Source organism: Marmota monax, unplaced genomic scaffold (genome assembly GCF_021218885.2).
Source record: "Marmota monax isolate L192 unplaced genomic scaffold, Marmota_monax_Labrador192_F-V1.1 WCK01_AAM20220418_F8-fsc00042, whole genome shotgun sequence".
Taxonomy (NCBI): Eukaryota; Metazoa; Chordata; class Mammalia; order Rodentia; family Sciuridae; genus Marmota; species Marmota monax.
The window spans coordinates 9,930,815-9,949,106 of NW_026693008.1; the positions used below are offsets into that span (position 1 = coordinate 9,930,815).

The 18,292-nt window shown below is 47.0% G+C and overlaps 2 protein-coding genes across 14 annotated transcripts in view; one reads left to right on the forward strand and one right to left on the reverse strand.

The window, feature by feature from the left end:
- Positions 1-1,844, forward strand: part of Cacna1d (calcium voltage-gated channel subunit alpha1 D) — a 315,633-nt gene extending 313,789 nt beyond the window's left edge. For all 11 annotated transcript variants that reach the window (XM_058582147.1, XM_058582148.1, XM_058582140.1 and 8 more), the window contains 2 exons: positions 63-383; positions 830-1,844. In XM_058582147.1, coding sequence (XP_058438130.1) covers positions 63-383; positions 830-1,123 — 615 coding nt within the window. In that variant the 3' untranslated portion in view covers positions 1,124-1,844. The remainder of the gene's footprint in view (positions 1-62; positions 384-829) is intronic.
- A 1,017-nt stretch (positions 1,845-2,861) lies between these two features.
- Chdh (choline dehydrogenase) overlaps positions 2,862-18,292 on the reverse strand; it is a 32,349-nt gene continuing 16,918 nt past the window's right edge. For 2 of the 3 annotated variants that reach the window (XM_046452697.2, XM_046452698.2), the window contains 7 exons: positions 10,489-11,259; positions 9,750-9,901; positions 8,842-8,971; positions 8,435-8,569; positions 7,751-7,893; positions 7,261-7,363; positions 2,862-6,789 (listed from right to left, as the gene is read on the reverse strand). In XM_046452697.2, coding sequence (XP_046308653.1) covers positions 6,371-6,789; positions 7,261-7,363; positions 7,751-7,893; positions 8,435-8,569; positions 8,842-8,971; positions 9,750-9,901; positions 10,489-11,206 — 1,800 coding nt within the window. In that variant the 5' untranslated portion in view covers positions 11,207-11,259 and the 3' untranslated portion in view covers positions 2,862-6,370. The remainder of the gene's footprint in view (positions 6,790-7,260; positions 7,364-7,750; positions 7,894-8,434; positions 8,570-8,841; positions 8,972-9,749; positions 9,902-10,488; positions 11,260-18,292) is intronic. The other variant, XR_006853469.2, reaches the window with a different exon arrangement.

Consider the following 18,292-nt stretch of genomic DNA (forward strand, 5'->3'; position numbering starts at 1 on the left):
CCTATGAAGCAGCACCCAGCCTTTCAGGGCCTCCTCCTCCCCACTCTCCTCTCTCTCCTCAGATCATGGCAGTTGCAGGCCTGGATTCGAGTAAAGCCCAGAAGTACTCACCAAGCCACTCAACCCGGTCATGGGCCACCCCTCCAGCAACCCCTCCATACCGGGACTGGACACCGTGCTACACCCCCCTGATCCAGGTGGAAAGGTCAGAGTCCCTGGACCAGGTCAATGGCAGCCTGCCATCCCTGCACCGCAGCTCCTGGTACACAGATGAGCCTGACATCTCCTATAGGACATTCACACCAGCCAGCCTGACTGTCCCCAGCAGCTTTCGGAACAAAAACAGTGACAAGCAGAGGAGCGCAGACAGCTTGGTGGAGGCAGTGAGTATGGACTTCAGCCACTGGGGCCTGAGAGCAGAGGCAGAGCCAGGAGAGCCAGCCAGCCACACTCCACAGGAGGGGGCCAGAGCCTGTCCACCCAGTCCTGACACTCCTCAGCAGGAGGAATGGTGTGCAAAGCCTGAGCGGAAACGGCTAGATCTCATAGATGAGCTACACTGAGCTCCCTGCGAGCGTTTCCCCTGGCGCTGCCAGGCTGTACCCTATTCTCCCCCAGCGGGTTCACTCTGGAGCTGTGTGGGGCTTTTCAGCTTCCTGATGTTTTCAAAGCTAAAGCCATTCACAGGTGTCACGTGTGAGTTCTGGGAAACGTGGTTGGGCGAGGTCCTCATGGCACATCATGCAGTTAGCACTTGAGTGGCTTTTTCTGCCACCTCTCCCCCTCAGCAAAGCCATGACATGTTGATGCCACCTTGTATCTTGTACAGGTCCTGATATCTGAAGGTTTAGGACGCTACGCAAGAGATCCAAAATTTGTGTCAGCTACAAAACATGAAATCGCCGATGCTTGTGACTTAACCATTGATGAGATGGAAAGTGCAGCCAGCACCCTGCTCAACGGGAACGTGTGTCCTCGGGCCAACGGGGATCTGGGTCCTGCCTCACACCGGCAGGACTATGAGCTCCAGGACTTCGGTCCAGGCTATAGTGACGAAGAGCCAGACCCTGGACGAGATGAGGAAGACCTCGCAGATGAGATGATCTGCATCACCACCTTGTAGCCTCAGCAGGGGCAGAGCAGCTCCAGCCTTTGTGGGGGAAAAGTGCCTCGTAGTTAGAAAGTTTAGGCACTAGTTGGGAGTAAATATTCAATTAGACTTTTGTACAAGTGATGTCATGCCTCAAGGAAGCCATAAACCTGGTAGGTACAGGTTCCAAGCGGCGAGCTCAGCAGTGCGCCATGCGCTGAGCCCAGCGGCAGAAGACAGATCCAGCCCTCTTGTGAGGGTGGGTAAGGCCAGAGCAGTTCCTCCCGACCACCCAGATGGGTGCTGCCAGGGGAGTCCGAGTCTCACCGCACCCAGGGTGCCCGAAGGAGCGGTGGGGAAGGTTAAAGGTGATGACGATCACCACACCTTGTCATTACCTCAGCCATCAGTCTAGCATATCAGACACTGGGCCCAGCATATCCATTTTTATACCCCAAACACACTGCTTCCTGGTTCCTGTTTAGCTGTTCTGGAGGACAGTGTCAGAACCCCGCTACCAGCGATCATCATGAGAGGGGAGTGGGACCTCATAGACAAGGTTTTTTTGCTATGTGACGCCAGTTTACATAAGAGAACGTCACTCGGATGGTCAGTTCCGACTGTCGTGCTTAAGGGCAACTGTAAACTGGAATAATAATGCACTCGCAACCAGGTAAACTTAGATACACTAGTTTGTTTAAAAATTAGATTTACTGTACATGACTTGTAATATATTACAATTTGTATTTGTAAAGAGATGGTCTATATTTTGTAATTATTGTACCGTATCTGAACCTGCAGCAATATCCATGGGTCCTAACGATTATAGTTCCCCACTGAAATCTAGAAATTACTAGTATTTTTACTTGGGCTATAGAAAGGTAGACAAAATAGAGCCAATTCTCACATATTCAGTGAAAATCCTTTGGGGGTAAAATTTTGAGTTCGAAAGAACTTGACACTACAGAAATTTTTCTAAAATATTTTGAGTCACTATAAACCTGTCTTTACATAAGTATACAAGATGACTACTTGCAATTTTTTTCTTTGGGCAAGAATTCTATGATTTTGATAGGGTACTTTTATCCACCAGGGGTTGCAATTATCTGTTTGGTTTTACTTTAATAACCCTCTGATAAGTCTATTACAGAGTAGGTCAAGCTGGGCTACTCTGCCCCGGTGCAGGCGTAGGTTTATTGCCTCAGCTGCCCACACAGGCCATTTCTGCAACTCTGATGCAGAAATAATTGCACAGGTGAAAGTAGTATGTCTGCTCCAGTGCCCTGGGGACTGGTGGTGATGGGGCGGGGGACAGAGGAGCACTGTGGTGACCCTTAGGGTCAGAATGTTGGGGTCTGTACAGATCATGTTGTTGCCTTTTACAAAATGTTGCTGTGCTGTGTTCTCTTTGAGGGCTTTTATATGCATTTGAATGAGGGCTGAAGTTTTCATGAGAATGTACTCTGACTGTATGTCCTGGAAAAAGCCAGTTTTGGATCATTAGAACTGTCAAGGCTTCCTTTTCTATTAACAGAATCACTCCGACGTCATCACGTGACCTTGGCAGGGATTCCCTGCACTCACAAAGACAGGTAGCAATTTTGGTTCAAATTTTTTTAACTAGTACATAGACAAAACTGTTTTTTTTGTTTTGTTTTGTTTTGTTTTTATTTTGTAAATAACACTTTGTTACAAAGACCTCACAAACCTCTTCGTAAGACATTCTTACTCCAGATCTGGGCAAAAACACTTCAAGGTTTGTAAATGACTATTTCCTGACAGAAAGCCTTTTTTATTAAAATGCAAACTGGTTCTTCAGAATGAAACTGCGTAATAATTTCATTGTCTTCGGGAGCTCTCCTGGCCAGTGAGAGCTGCGGGGCAGGCGCTCTCGGGGCAGCTCTGCACACAGGTAGATTTTTCCTCGTCCTCAGCTCCTTCGATGCCCATGGTAACACCAGCCACAGAGAGCGCCACTTCTCCCAAAGGGCTACACCACTGTCAACATTATCTGGACTGTCTCCACGGGGTTTTGGTATTACTGTGGGGCTGCACATCATCAGGTCAAAATCACCTCCCAGGACTGCAAGTTCTGGAACAGGTGACAAGTGTTTTCTGAAGTCAGTACTTAAATGCTGGCGTTGATAAAGGCTGCACCACTTCCTGGTATCTGTCTGCTTTAACCCTGGTCCAACCTCTCATCTAATATTAAATTTCTCTTTTTAAGAAAAATCTGAAGTTGTAGAGCATGGTTTTTTCCCTTTGTTTTAGAAGAGTTTTAAGATTTAATCTCTCTACTTTCTGGACCCTCCCCCAAACAGTTTTGTATTCTCAGGAATAGTATATTTCTTTAACCTTGTGTAGAAATGGTGATTTTGATTCAACTGTAAATCAACAGTGAGAACCATCTTGTTCAGCATGTGGACTCTAATTCCCAAACAGCTGGATTCCCGTTTGACCAGGTGACAGGTCCCAGCTCTGGTGTGTTGCAGAATTGGGTGAAGGCCAGGAGGGGTGGGTTTGGGGGCACTGAAAGCCACTCACTGCAAGCTGTGGCTCTGCCTGCCTGGGGCAATGGCAGCTAGATGCTCACCCACTTTACTAGGGGACCCCACTCTTCAAAGAAGCCAGAGATGTTTATTTCACAGTCTAAAATGTCTATGCCAATTGCATTTTCCTACAGGCTTTTATTTATAGGGTGAACCATTTATTTGTAAAAACGGGCTAGCCACAGAGCTGATAGCACATGCGGAACACCAGCACCTGACCTACAACTTAAGGCCCAGCTGTGGCTTGTTGAAAGGTTTCTCTCTTCCCTCCAGGGCCTGGGAGGGCAGTGCAGAAGCAGGAACAGGTTTGGGTGTTGGCTTCTGCCATCAGAATGGGGTGAGGAGGGTGGCTGGAGAATATCTGGACGCATGGATGAGAGGTATCTTTTTCTGATTTTCAAGGGGGAAGAAACAAAAATGTGTCTCAGCGCTGATGTCATGTTAGTTTATAAGTGGAAATATGAAAACAACTTTTGGGCTGAGGGTTAGGGTTAGGCTGGAGTGAAAAATCTATTTTAATTTATGGAAATCACTATCCCGCAGCCTGCAGTGGAAGCGGAAAGGCTGTGCGTTGGGGCACCTCAGCTTCCGCTCCTGGCACTCACCATTTCTAGTCATGCTGGCTGAGGCTCCTGGCCCTTCCCCGATCTGTCCCTCCTATCAGTAATTCCTCCCGTGGTGTGAGTATGGTCATCTTCCACGAGGTGAGGCTCCTCAGAGCTCTGGCCATGGATGCCCTTCTGACTCTTTGAGCAAAGCAGTCTTCTGCTGTTAGGTATGATAAGCTTTTTGACAAGAGGCTCAGCCATGGAAGTTGGCCTGGTTCCCCACAAGTGAGCACTGTCCTGCCTACTTGGGCTCCCTCAGCCCTCTCTTCCTCGTGACAGTGGAATTTCCAGACAGCCTGTTGTTTGGATGTGGGCCAGTGCTGTGGCAGCAGCCACGTCTGTTTGTCAGGGCTCATGTGAGGAACTCTTCAAGTCAACCTTGTGCCTGAACCCCAACAGCAGTTTCCTGGTTTGACTTCTGTGGGTTCTGGACACATGACACTTGCTGTCTTATCTCTTGAAATGTGTTTCCTTGTGCGATTATGTGGAAACCGCCTCACCATGTGAAAGGAGGAGAGGGGCCTGATGGGCTCTTATCACATGTCACTCTGCTTATCTCAAGATACAGCTGCTTTTGTCTCAGAGACTGAGACACCATGGGATGCAGAGATGGTGGAACTAAATGACTTGTCAGCTGCCCTATCTACGTCAGTAAATTCAGGCAGGCCTGCGACCAAAACGTACCCTTCCCTGAATCAACACGACCTCTCTGACCGGATGGTAGCATGTGGCCTAGCTGCCATCTGAGTCCCCAGAGGATGGATGGCTGCTGAGGGGATCCTCTAACTTTTGAAGAGAAATCTCTTAGCAGATCTAGAATTTTCTTTCTTGATCTTCTCTTGGAACAGAGAAAAAAATACAGGTAAGATTAAACAAGAACTGCCTAAAGTTTTAAAAGGAATATGTATGATGGTTTCTTTCTGTCCACCTTTCTGGAAGGTTTTTCTCAGAAATGTTAAGTTGCAGTTATTGGGCCTCCAAGATCTGTGAGCTGCCTGGAACCCCTGGGTTTCCCCCTCCTTATTCTGGGCCCAGCACTGCAGGTTTCCACACCACTTTTCTTCCCTCCTATCCATGGAAGATTTGCACGGTTTAACTAAAAGCATTTTGAATGGATTTTTCTTTTCATTTGCAAGCCTATGGGGATAAGGTATCGCGGTTCAAAAATAAGTTACTAGAATATATTAAATATCAAAGAGCTGTTGTAAATGCTCCTTGTAGCTATCCCCCTCCCTCCGAAAACTCCAATCTTCACTGATTACTGTTTCTTGTACTTAGCTGCTTTTCTATCGCTCTCAGCACCATTCTGATCTATTCCCATGAACGTCCAGAGAATAAGAATTTGCCCTGTCTCTGTACTGGAGCCCTGGGAAGCAGCCAGAGCTTTCCTGACAAAGAGGTGACCTGGTATGTGGGGTTGGCTCTAGGAGTCTGTGTTTCTTGGTAATAAGACCAAAGTGCCTTTCCCTCCTTGAATGAGGTCCAGAAAGCCTCCCATCGGGACTGTGGAACCAGAACACTACAGAGGTGGCCCTCCCTCTGACAGTAAAATCAGGATTAGGGAAAGACAAAAGTCAGATGGCAACTTTCCCTCTGCCCAGGGATCCTCGGGATTCGGTGCCAGCCTGGGATGAGCTAACTCCTATGACTTGCAGCCTTGGGTAAAGCTCAAGACACAGGATGATACCCTTCCTTGGGGGGCTCAGTGCAAGCTTACCACATCTGGGCAAACCACCCTGTCCTCTTAGGGGGAAGCCTGGAAGAAAGCATTCTGCTCAAGGCAGCAGGACCCCGCGTTGGAGAAGACCACATGGATACAGGACGAGAATGTGGCAGTTCACGTTCCCCTATCACCTCCCCTGTCCCTCCAGGATGCAGGGTCCCAGGCTGCACAGTGGCCTTCTCCCAAAGGACTATATCAAAATGCTGGAGGAGAACAACTTGACATACTGACTAGAACTAGTCTCATTTCCTGAGACATTATCCAGTTCTCAGCCACTGAGTAGGGCTACCTAGGTCCCAGTGTTCCAGGTGGCTTCTGGCAACATTTGGAGGAAGGGCTGGCTGATTGGTCCTGTCAGCGTGCTGGGGGCCTCTCTGGTCATCCTAAGGCAGTGGCTGTCTTAACGCTGGGTGTCCAAGGTCTTAGGCTTGTAGACAGGAACATCCCTGTCCCAGAGTGCAGGCTGCCCCTTAATGATGTCGGCTGCTTTTTCTGCAATCATGATTGTGGGGGCGTTCAGGTTGCCACTGACTATGCTGGGCATGATGGAGGCATCAACGACCCTGAGGTTTTCTACCCCCAGGACCCTGGTCTTTGGGTCCACCACAGCCATGGGATCGGAGGGCTGGCCCATCTTACAGGTGCATGAGGGGTGGTAGGCACTGTCGGCTTTTCTCCGCACAAAGGCATCTATCTCCTTATCGGACTGAACGTGGCTTCCTGGCTGGAGTTCTTCCCCCCGAAAGGGAGCCAGGGCTTCCTGTGCAAAAATTTCTCTGGACAGCCTCACACACTGACGGAATTCTTTGATATCTGTTTCTGAAGAGAAGAGACAAAATGAGGCCCTTCCTCTTACCATGCTGGCCTCCCTGGAAAATTCCAGGTATGCAGAGGCTCAACCAGCCACAGGGGACAAAGTTCACAGACATGGAAGGAAGACCAAGTCACCAGGTGTGTATCACCTGCCCACAACCATCCTAGATGGGCAGCTTCTGCCCCAGAGTTGGCATGGGGGCTTTCACAGCCACATGGTAGCAGAGGCAGGCTCTGTCCAACAGAGGCGCTCATTTTGGCAAATAGGCAGGCCTGGGATGGCGAGCTGCACACACACCGCCAGGTGTCCCTGCACCTCTCACCTGCCAAGTGAGGTGCTGGGGTTACTTCACCTGGCCCAGGACATTGTGCCTCCAAGCTTATGGCCTAGGGTGATAGGGCAGGGACAAATGAGGATCCTATAAAGGCATTTATCCAGCCTAGGTAGAGGGGAGATACCAGCAGCTCCTGAATTACCTGTGGACAAGTAGTTGGGTTGGATTATTGGGTGGTCCTGGGGATTTTTACTTCTCAGTTTGAGCCAGCCCACACTTGGGCTCCGCATAGGCCCCACATGTACCTAGGAGAGTTCAGAGGAGACAATGACATTGACCTCCCTCAACCCAACTCAGTAGCCTGCAGCAGTCCTTGGTTTCCTGTGGGGTAAGCCAGCATCTATTAAGAACAGGTACAGTCTGACACATGTCTGGCCTGCATCTCGCCCCATCTCCAGGAATCCCTGTTCCCTCCCAGCTTTACACTCCTTGGTACACAGCCTATCTTGCCCATGGCTGGTGGTGGGACCCCAGAGCCCCCTCCTCACACTGATCAACTCCTCCCTTCCAAACAAAGATTCTGGGCTGCCACTTTTCTCTCCCCATTGACACACTGAGCCACTGGAGGGCAAGGGTCTGAAAGCCCCGTACTGGGGAGGAGGAATCTGCCTAGCAGTGGCTCCTGAGCTCACCTGGTAAGCCTCCTGCTTGGTGGGGACCCGGCCATGGTCAATCACTTGGGATGGCAGGAAATGGAACTGAATATCTGGGTGGGAGACCCCAGGCTGGCTGCGGATAAACCCACCCGTTTCCAGATGGGATGTGGCTCCGTACCCTGAGTATCAGAAGAGGATAAGGCAGGCAGAACAATTGTTCCTGGTACCTTCCCCCCATCCTCCTGGCCCTGAGCTCTAGCCATAGCTGCCGCAGGTGGGTTCACCCACACCACAGCTTTAAATATCAACCCTGTGCCTAATGGGGGCTTCAGCTGCCTGTTGGCCCCTCCCACCTGGTTCAGGGTATAGCAAAGGAGGGGGAAACAGTCTGAGCTGGGGAGGATTTCCAAGAAAGGTCCCCTGGTTGAGGCAGTGCCGATTCTGCAGCCCAGTACCAAGGTCTTCTGTCTGCCTTGTTCCACGTGGTGGTCTATCCCCACCTGCCTATAAGAAGGGCAGCACCTGAGCATTCTGCTTGAGTGGGCACTGTGCTAAGGGCTTCAGGCCCTCATACCAGTCTGTCAGGCAGGAGCTTAGGGCTCGGGTAAAGGGCCTAGTTCAGCTTCAAACAGAAACCTGAAGCCTAGAGTCCTTGCTTAGCTCCTCGGGAAGGAGAGCACAATGCCCACAGCCACCAAGGTCACAGAGGAACCTGCCTACCTGTGAATCTCCACAGCCATTCCAGTCCAATGCAGATCTTCCTCAAGGGCTTCTGGGCTGAGTGGAGGGTGATGGGGTGGGTGCAGGCCTGTTGGATGTATATCTCCAGGTGGTCCTGCAGGTTCTGGCCAACTCCTAGAATGGGAGGGAGTGGTTAGGGAAAATGGCTACCATGGAGGCTTAGCTGGCTTTGAACCCTGTCCCCCTTTCACTTATCTTCTAAGCCAGCTCCTGTCTGGCCCCTGTGTCTCAGCCACCCTTCCTGCAACTCCTGCCTTGTCCAAGTGGGAGGGGCTGGCTACGGATCCATGCCCAGGGTCAAGAATGTCCAGGGCAACCTGGAGACCCTTGGGCTCATGGGAAAGATGTGTCAGTTTCTGGAAGTAGTAAAGGGGGGGGGGGCTCACCAGGCAGGTGGCACACCACAGGGATGCCCAGTCTCTTGAGGTCATCTGCATTCCCAATGCCTGAAAGCATGAGCAGCTGTGGAGAGTTGATGGCACCCCCGCTCAGGATCACCTCCTTGCTGGCATAAGCCTGGAAGAGGCAAAGAACCACCCAGTCATATCTCCTGAGAGCCAGCTATTCTCGCAGCTCACAGACCAGCACCCCACTCCAGAGCCACAAGAACATGGCCTTGGGATGTACTCATGTTGGGCATGAGGATGCTGCCGTCACCACCCTGGAGATCCTGCTCACAGGCCCAGGAATAAAGGGGGAGTGCACCGTGTCACCATTTGAAAGTAACCTGCATGTGCATTCAGGGTATGTTCAAATCATGGACCTAGCTCTAGAACATTCTGTAACAGTGGCCTTAAAAACAGATTAGGCTGACAATCACAGCTTAGGATCAGAGTTGTGGAGGCTGGGTTCTATCTCAAGGGCTCTGATATAGCAACTAGTGTGCTCAAGTCCTTGGGTTCCGTCCCAAGTAGCAAAAAAATAAAGCAAACGGGGGCATTTAAATGAGGTGAATGAAAACAGTCACTCAAGTAGTAAAAGCATGCATGCATGGAGCCAAACCAACCTGGTAAGTGGAGAAAAGCACACTGCAGCAGCACAGCATTCAATCTCATTTATGGGTTTTAAAACCTCTAGAATAAACCTGAGGTGGGCATGGCATACTGGTACCAGAGAATCTTCCTCCTCTCTACCAGCCACAGCCTCCCCATGAGGCAGAGGACAATCCATCTCTTCTGTCACTCATCAGAGGGACAAGAGCATGTGGCTGGGGAGGAGGGCATGACTTCTGCCCAGGCTGCACATTCCCTTCCTGTGCTCTGAGCTAACAGGGGCCCTGCTGTAGTTCACTCACCTGGTGGCTCTGGCCATTCTTGATGTATTCCACACCCACAGCACGGGTGCCTTCAAACAGCACCCTGCTCACAAGCGTCTGGACTTCAGCCCTGAGGTTGGGGCGGTTCAGTGCCGGGTGCAGGTAGGCACAGGCTGCACTCCAGCGCTTGCCTGCAGGACAGAGCAAGATCAAAGTATAGCCCCTGTTCTTTCGCTGACACTTCTGGAAGGCTGGGGAAATGGTGAATATGTCCTGCCTCTGACTATGCAAGGCCTGTCTTCAAAGTAAGGTTGAGCCCTGAAGCCCTGCCCAAGTCGACATCTACCAGAGGTCCCCTGGGCACAGGTGGAAAACCATCTTTTACCCTAACAGGATGACAGAGGGGTCAGGACCCTGAGGTGAGCCCTGGCCTTGCTTCTGTCCTACACGCCTCTGGGTCAGTATCCCAGTTTATGAAAGAGGGTGCCACCGAAGAGGGCCATGTGCTCCTGACTGCCTCTCTGCGCCTTAATTTCCTCTTCTCGAAAACTCTGAGCTCTTGGTCCAAGAAGCCCATTATCCCTTGTCCACACCACCAGGGCCAAAGTGATGCCATGTCTCTGGTATTGGGGTACATTCTGTAGCATCTGGGGGCCAGTGTATCACCTACTTTCCTCCAATACCATTTTACCACACTTACTGATCCCAATAGGGCTAGAGGGAATGGGCCGTGATAGAGTACAGTTTAGGATGTGAGGACAGTGGGGACCCACGCTACCTTCGTGGATGGTCATATCCATCCAGCCGAAGCCCTCCTGCTGGAAGCCGTTCATGTCGTCGGTGAGCGGGTAGCCGGCCTGCTGTGCCGCCTGCAGGAATGCCAGGTGCAGCGGGTGGCCTGTCTTGCCTCTGGACACACGCAGTGGGCCATCGCCGCCACGGTACTGGCTGGCACCCAGCTCGTGGCCCTGTGCCCTGCGGAAGTAGGGCAGGCAGTGTTCATAGTCCCAGCCTTCAGCACCTTGGCTCTGCCAGCGGTCGTAGTCTTCAGCGTGCCCACGGATGTAGACCATGGCATTGAGGGATGATGAGCCACCCCAGACGCGGCCACGTGGCCAGTACAGTGCACGCCTGTCCATGGCCGGCTGCGGCTCTGTGTGGTAGGACCAGTTATAATTGTCATCACACAGGTTGTCCACGAGGGCTGCGGGCATGTGGATCTTCCATAGGAGCCGCTTGCTCCCAGCCAGCAAGTCCTTGGGCCCTGCCTCCAGCAGCAGCACCCGCTCTGCAGGGTCCTCGGTGAGCCGATTGGCCAGCACACAGCCCGCGGAGCCCGCACCCACCACCACGTAGCTGTGTTCATCCCCAATCTGCGAACCAGCGCTAGTCCGGGCTCTGCTACCCGGGGGCCCTGGCTGCCCCAGGGTTGCCCTTGCCAGGACTCCCCGATGGCCCAAGCACCCTTGGCTCCAGCCTTGAAGGATACGCCACATATTTCAGCTCAAGTCTTCCTGTCCAAGGAGGGGAATGGGATAATCCACTTTTCCTAGGACAAGAAAAGGGGCATTAAGCATCCTAATCTGCGAGCATGTGCAAAAATCAGACCAAAGCTGGGGTGGCCATACTGGGACAGCAAAAGTCCACTGGAAGGTCACCAAAGGTCTGCTCTGCATTGGTTGGGGCCAGCAGTCACCCATAGTCACTTCTAAGGGCAACTGAGAAGGAGCAAAAAATTCCATATCGAAGTATGCCAGCCAGGACCGACGATCACAGGGCTTGGGCAGCAGCAGAGGTGCCCTGGAAAGATTTTCCTGTGACATTGTGCATGAACCAGGAGGCCAAAAATCTGTCTACTGGAAGGCAGAAGAAAGAGCTTTCCAGGGTGGGAAAGCAAAGGCACCTACACTCGTTCACTGGAGACAGTTGCTGAACCCCTACCAGGTACCAGGCATGGTATTTTTTCCTCTAGTGATAGAGGAAAAAAATCTGCTTCCAAAACTGATGTTCTGGAGCCAGGGAGGAGAACAAGGCATAAGTAATGGAAGGAAGGGCCCCCAGACTGTGGAGCTCATAGCCTTTGACTTGAGGGACCACAGGAGCACCAGAGAGGTTTTAAGAAGGGGACAGGGTCAGAGAGACACTCTTAAAAGATCACTCTGTAGCATACTACTGGAATTTTGACAGTGAAACTGCAATAGTATTTGCAGGGTCTCTTCCACAACAATGTTACTCAACAATGTTACTCAACCCCAACATGCTCAGTAGAAAAGAATCAGAGTGTGCCTTCACAACCTCCAGTAACAACACTGGAGAAAACCCACCCATAAGGTACAGGCCCAATGTGTCTTCCCAATACAGAAATTGACCTAGTTACAAGAACTAGGAACCCCCAAGAAAATTCTGATAAGCCCTACCTTGAACCCTGTACCTCATAAATACAGCCTAGCACTAGAGGCAGGGTAAGAATACAGAGAAGACTCCTCCTTTCTCTTCTCTGTGCCAAGGCACAGGAGGAAGACGGCAGGGGCTCCTCACAGTCCTGTCTGAAGCAGACACACTGAGAAGAGCCTCTAGGCCCCCTCAGAGCAGCACCCACCGCTCAGCTCTCAACTAACAACCTGATGGAATAAAAAGTAGAAAAACCATCCAACTCAGCCTCCACTGTCCTGAACATGTGAGGCTAGTATTCCATACAAAGTTTTTAAAAGATAAATGACTCCTTGTCAAGAGAGAAAACAGTCAACAAAACCAGACCAAAGGATGACCCACTGGATATTACAACCATCAGACATTAAAAGAACCAAGATGAACATTATAAAAGATTAGTAAAAAGGGTGGGCAACATATTGAACAGAATTGAGCAAAACATTGGCAACTATACAGAAATTCAAGAAAAAATATAATACTGGAGATAAATAGTCAGTGAACCTGAAGGTAAACAGAAGAGGTAAAGGGGGAGAGCAGAACAGCTGAAGCTTAAGGACAATATCAAACCATCTGAAGTATGGATAACTGGGATCCAAGAGGGGTAGAAGGAGAGGAGGGAAAACAAGGGGGGCTACAGGTGTAGCTCAGTGGTAGAGTGCTTATCCAGCACCACAAAAGGGAGACAAAATATTTGAAAAATGATATACAAATGGAAGAGAATAGAAAACAGAGACAAACCCACATAAACACAGTTATCTCATACTAGACAAAGGTGATTTATATATATATGTATATATACATAAAATGAGGAAATATAGCCTGTTCAACAAATGGTGCTGGGAGAACTGGAAATCCATACTTAATAAAATGAAATTAGACCCCTATCTCTCACCCTGCACAAAACTCAACTCTAAGTGGATCAAGGATCTAGGCATTAGACCAGAGACCCTGAGCCTACTAGAAGAAAATGTAGACCCAACTATCTATCATATTGGCTTAGGAACCAACTTCCTCAATAAGACTCCTAAAGCACAAGAAGTAAAGTCAAGAATCTATAAATGGGGTAATATAAAACTAAAAAGATTTTTCACAGCAAAGGAAACAATCAAGAACATGAAGAGCGAGTCTACAGAATGGGAGAAAAATCTTTGCCACCTCCACCTCAGATACAGAATGAATCTGTAGGATATATATATAAAAAAAAAACAACAATAAATAAATAACCCAATCAATAAATGGGCAAAAGGAACTGAACAGCCACTTCACAGAAGAAATACAAATGGGTCAATATATGAAAAATGTTCAAAATCTCTAGCAATTACAGAAATGCAAATTAAAACTACACTGAGATTCCATCTCGCTCCAGTCAGAATGTCAATTATCAAGAATACAAGTAACAATAAATGTTGGCGAGGATGTGGGGAGAAGTACACTCATAGTATTTCTGGTGGGATTGCAAACTGTTGCAACCACTCTGGAAAGCAGTATAAAGATTCCTCAGAAAACTTGAATTGGAACCACAATTTGACCCAGTTACCCCATCCCTTGGTATATACCCAAAGGACTTATGAAATCAGTATACTACAGTGACACAGCCACATCAATGTTTATAGCAGCTCAATTCACAATAGCTAAGCTATGGAACCAACCTAGGTGTCCTTCAACAGACAAATGGATAATAAAATGTGGAATATATACACACACACACACACATACATACACACACACACACATATACACACATAAATACACATACATATACATATACACACATATGTGGTATGTATATATGTATACACATAAATGCACACACTGGAAAATTAGCCATAAAAAAAGAATGACTGCTTTATGACTTTTGCAGTAAATGGATGGATCTGGAGACTATCATGCTAAGTGATATTTTCCAATCCCCAAAAACCAAAGGCAGAATGTTCTGATATGCGGATGTTAACACACAATGAAGGAGGGAGAGGGAAGAATAGAGGTTCATTGGATTAGACAAAGGGAAGTGGGGATGGGAATAGGAAAGACAGTAGAATGAATTGGACATAACTTTCATATGTTCATAGGTGAATACATGACCTTTGAAATGCCACATTAGGATCCCATTCTTGTGGTTATACATAATCAGAATAAGTTAAACTCCATGTATGTATAACATGTCAAAGTACACTCTACTGTCATGTACATCTAACCAGAAAAAAAAAATATTTGAAGAAACTGATGAGACTTTTTCAAAATGAGTGCAAGACAAACATAGATTCCAGAATCTTTAAGCATCCCAAGCACAAAGCATCCCATTAACACAAAGAAAAAATGCCTCCGAAGACGTCAGAGTTGAACTGCTAAAACTCCAAAATAAAGAGAGAACCCATCAAAGTAGCCAGATGAAAACAGAGGACTTTATGTAAGAATGACAGCAAGCTTCTTGTCAGAAAACATGCAATCCAGAAGGCAATGGAACAGTAGCCAAGGGCTAAAAGAAAAAACAACTCCCCCCACCAAAACTCTAGCTTACTAAATTGAAAAATACACCTAAAAGATTCTGTGTACCCCCAGTGAATACATCTTTTAACATAAAGGAGATAATCTAGATCAAATGGCCAATTTCTTGAAAGGCAAACAAATATGCTTTGAATAAGACAATGTCTATTAAAGAAATGGAATCAATAGTTAACATTTCAACACAGAAAGTATCACACCCACAGGGGCTCTCAGGCGACTTCTACCAAACATTTAAGGGTAAAAGTAGACCAATTCTCCATCTTTCTTCGTAAGATAGTCATTCTGCTTTCATTTCCTAATTCATTCTACGAAGCCAGCATCACCCTACTACCAAAACCAGACAAAAATATAACTATAGACCAGTATCTCTCACGAACATAAATTTAAAAAACCTCAATAAAATACACATAAAAAGAACTAAACATCATAGTCAAGTGGGGATTTGTCCTATGTACATAAGGCTGGCTCACTATTTGAAAAGCAATTAAAGTAACCCATGACACCAAGAGGCTAAAGAAGAAAATTCACATCATAACCATAGATGCAGAAAAAGCATCTGACATGAAAAAGCTCAGTGAAGTAGGAATGGGCAGGGAGCTTCAACATGATAAAGAATATCTACAAAACCCCATAAATAAAATGAATATCATACTTTATTGCTGTTATGGTTTGGATGTGAGGTATCCCCCTTAAGGTCACATGTGAGACAATGCAACAAGGTTCAGAGGAGAAGTGATTGGGTTGTAAGAGTCTTAACCCAATCAATCAGTGAATTGATCCCTGATGGGATTAACTGAAGTGGTAGGATGTGGCTGAAGGAGGTGGGAACTGGGGCGTAGCTATGGGGTATATATTCTGTGTACACCACAAAAATACAGTCAGCTGGCCTTGGACAGCCAAGGCCCCACACATCAATCTAGACATGGATCTTCTTCTTCCTTTACAGCAATTAATTCAAGATGGATCACAGATCTAAATGTACAACATAAAATACAAAACATAAAACCCCTAGAAGATAACAGGAGAAAATCTAGATGTCCTTGGGTTTCACAAGGGCTTTTCAGATAGGACACCAAAGGCAAAATCCATTACAGGAAAACTGATAAACCCAACTTCATTAAAATAAAAATATTGTACTCGGCAGAGATACTGTCAAGAATTGAGAAGACAAGTCAATGACTGGACTAAAATATTTGCAGAATTCCTATGTGATAGAGAACTATTATCCAAAATATACAAATACATTTTTTTCTCAGGAGATACAGGGAATTGAATGCAGGGGTGTTTTACCACTGAGCCACATTCCACATTCCCCAGCCTTTTAACAACAACCCTATTAAAAGCAGGCCAAAGTCCTTGATAGATACCCCACCAAAGATGATATACAGGTGGCAAACAAGCATAAGAAAAGATGCTTTAACATCATAGGTCATCAGGGAAATGAAAATTAAAACAAGAATGAAATACCACTAACACTGGGCATGGGGACACATGCCTGTAATCCCAGAGACTCAGGGGGCCAAGATGGGAGCATCGCAAGTTCAAGGCTATCCTCAGCAACTTAGGGAGACCCTGTCTCAAAAAATAAAAAGAGCTGAGGATGTGGCTCAGTGGTTAAGCACCCGTGGGTTCAGTCCCAAGTGCAAAAAAAAAAGAAAAAAGAAGAAAAAGAAAAGTAGTACCACTACATACCTATTAGAATGGTCAAAAATCTAGAACCCCAATGCCATTAACTTCTGGCAAATATATACAGCAACAGAAATTCTCACTCATTGCTGGAGAAAATGCAAAATGTACTACCCACTTTGGAAGATAGCTTGGCAATTTCTAAATATACTCTTCCCAAATAACCCAGCAATTGCGTTCCTTGGTATTTACACACAGGAGCTGAACACACATTCACACACAAACCTACACATGGATGTTTACAGCAGCTTTATTAATAATTGTCCAAACTTGGAAGCAACCAGGGTGTCCTTCAGCAGGTGAATGGATAAACAAACTGGTGCATCCAGACAATGGCAAATTACTCACCGCTAAAAAGAAATGACCCCTGAAGTCATGAGAGGGCACAAAGAAAACTTAAATGCAGGTTACCTAAGTGAAAGAAGCCCATGTGAAAAGACATGGCTGTATGATTCTGACAATACAACATTCTAGCAAAGGCAAAACCATGGGGACAGTAAAAAGATGGGTGGTTGCCAGGGGTTTGAGGGAGAAAGGTGGAGATGAGGGAAAGGGCAGAGAGAAGATTTAGGGCAGTGAAACTGCTCTATCCCATACACAGAGATATCACTATACATAGTGACATAGGATGCACACCACTACCAGGGACCCTAGTATAAATCACGTACATCTCTATGATCATGCACATCAGTGCTGATCTGTCACCCGTAATGAATGCACCATTCTGGAGAGGAAAGGTGAAAATGGGGGAGGGATTATTCATGTGTGAGGGCTCTATGGGAACTCTGTCTCTTCCTTTTGATTTTGCTGTGAAACTGCTCTAAAAAATTTAACTCTTCTAAAAACTGTAATAAAGAGTCTGACCCCATTTTTGATGTCTGACCACTGACAACTCCCAAGCCTATGCACCCCCGCAATTCTCGCCTGGCATTCCTGCCCCATGTATGAGTGTGGAAGTTCAAATTACCCCATTCCTTCTGCATACAGGTGTCTTTACCTTGGCCCCAAACTGTGGCTACCATAGAATCCAGGAACACTTGTTCCTCCCTCTGCTCAAGCCATCTGCGCTGGCCTGGGTGCCTGTACTGCTCGCCTCATGAAGTCCACTGTGTGAGCACAAACCTCCTAACATCCTTTTGCTGTATGTATGTGGCATCATCAGAATCAACAGCAAACCAATTTTGGTTGGTGGGAGATTGATCCCTCCCTCCATGAACAACCAAAGAGACAAAACACACTTAGAAGAGCATCCAGAAATACGAAACAATTAGAAGTAAATTTAACAAAATTGGTGCAAGACCTATAAACAGAAAACTGCAAAACACCGAGAAAAATTAAAGATGACTTAAATAAACAGAATGAGATCCCACGAATGGGAAGACCCAATATTGATATTATGTCAATTAGACCCAATACAATGCTAATAAAATCTTAATAGGGTGTGTGTGTGTGTGTGTGTGTGTAACCTGACATGCTGATTTCAAAAGGTATATGGACATCTGGGGGGTGTAGCTCAATGGTAGAGTGCTTGCTCAGCGTGCATAAGGCCCTGGGTTCAATCCCCAGCATCAGTTTAAAAAAAAACAAAACAACAAACAAAACAAAAAGACGTTTATGGAGGGAGACAGCACATTGAAAAAGCTGCAGTTATATAGTTGTACAAAGAAATACCTCACAGCAGGGAAGGAACCATAGCATCTCATGTCAACATAGTGGAAATCTAAAAATATACTCAGAATATAAAGAAGGTTGTGGCCTGAATTGATGTAAGAAAATTTAAAGCATGAAATTAATATATGAACCACACATCAGAGCCCCAAAATATATAAAGCAAACACTGAGATGTTGAAAGGAGAAACAGACAGTTCTATAATAATAATGTTTCCAATACTCAGATTTCAATAATGATACATCAAAAAGGAAATAGAAGATGTAAATAACACCATAAACCAATGGAACCT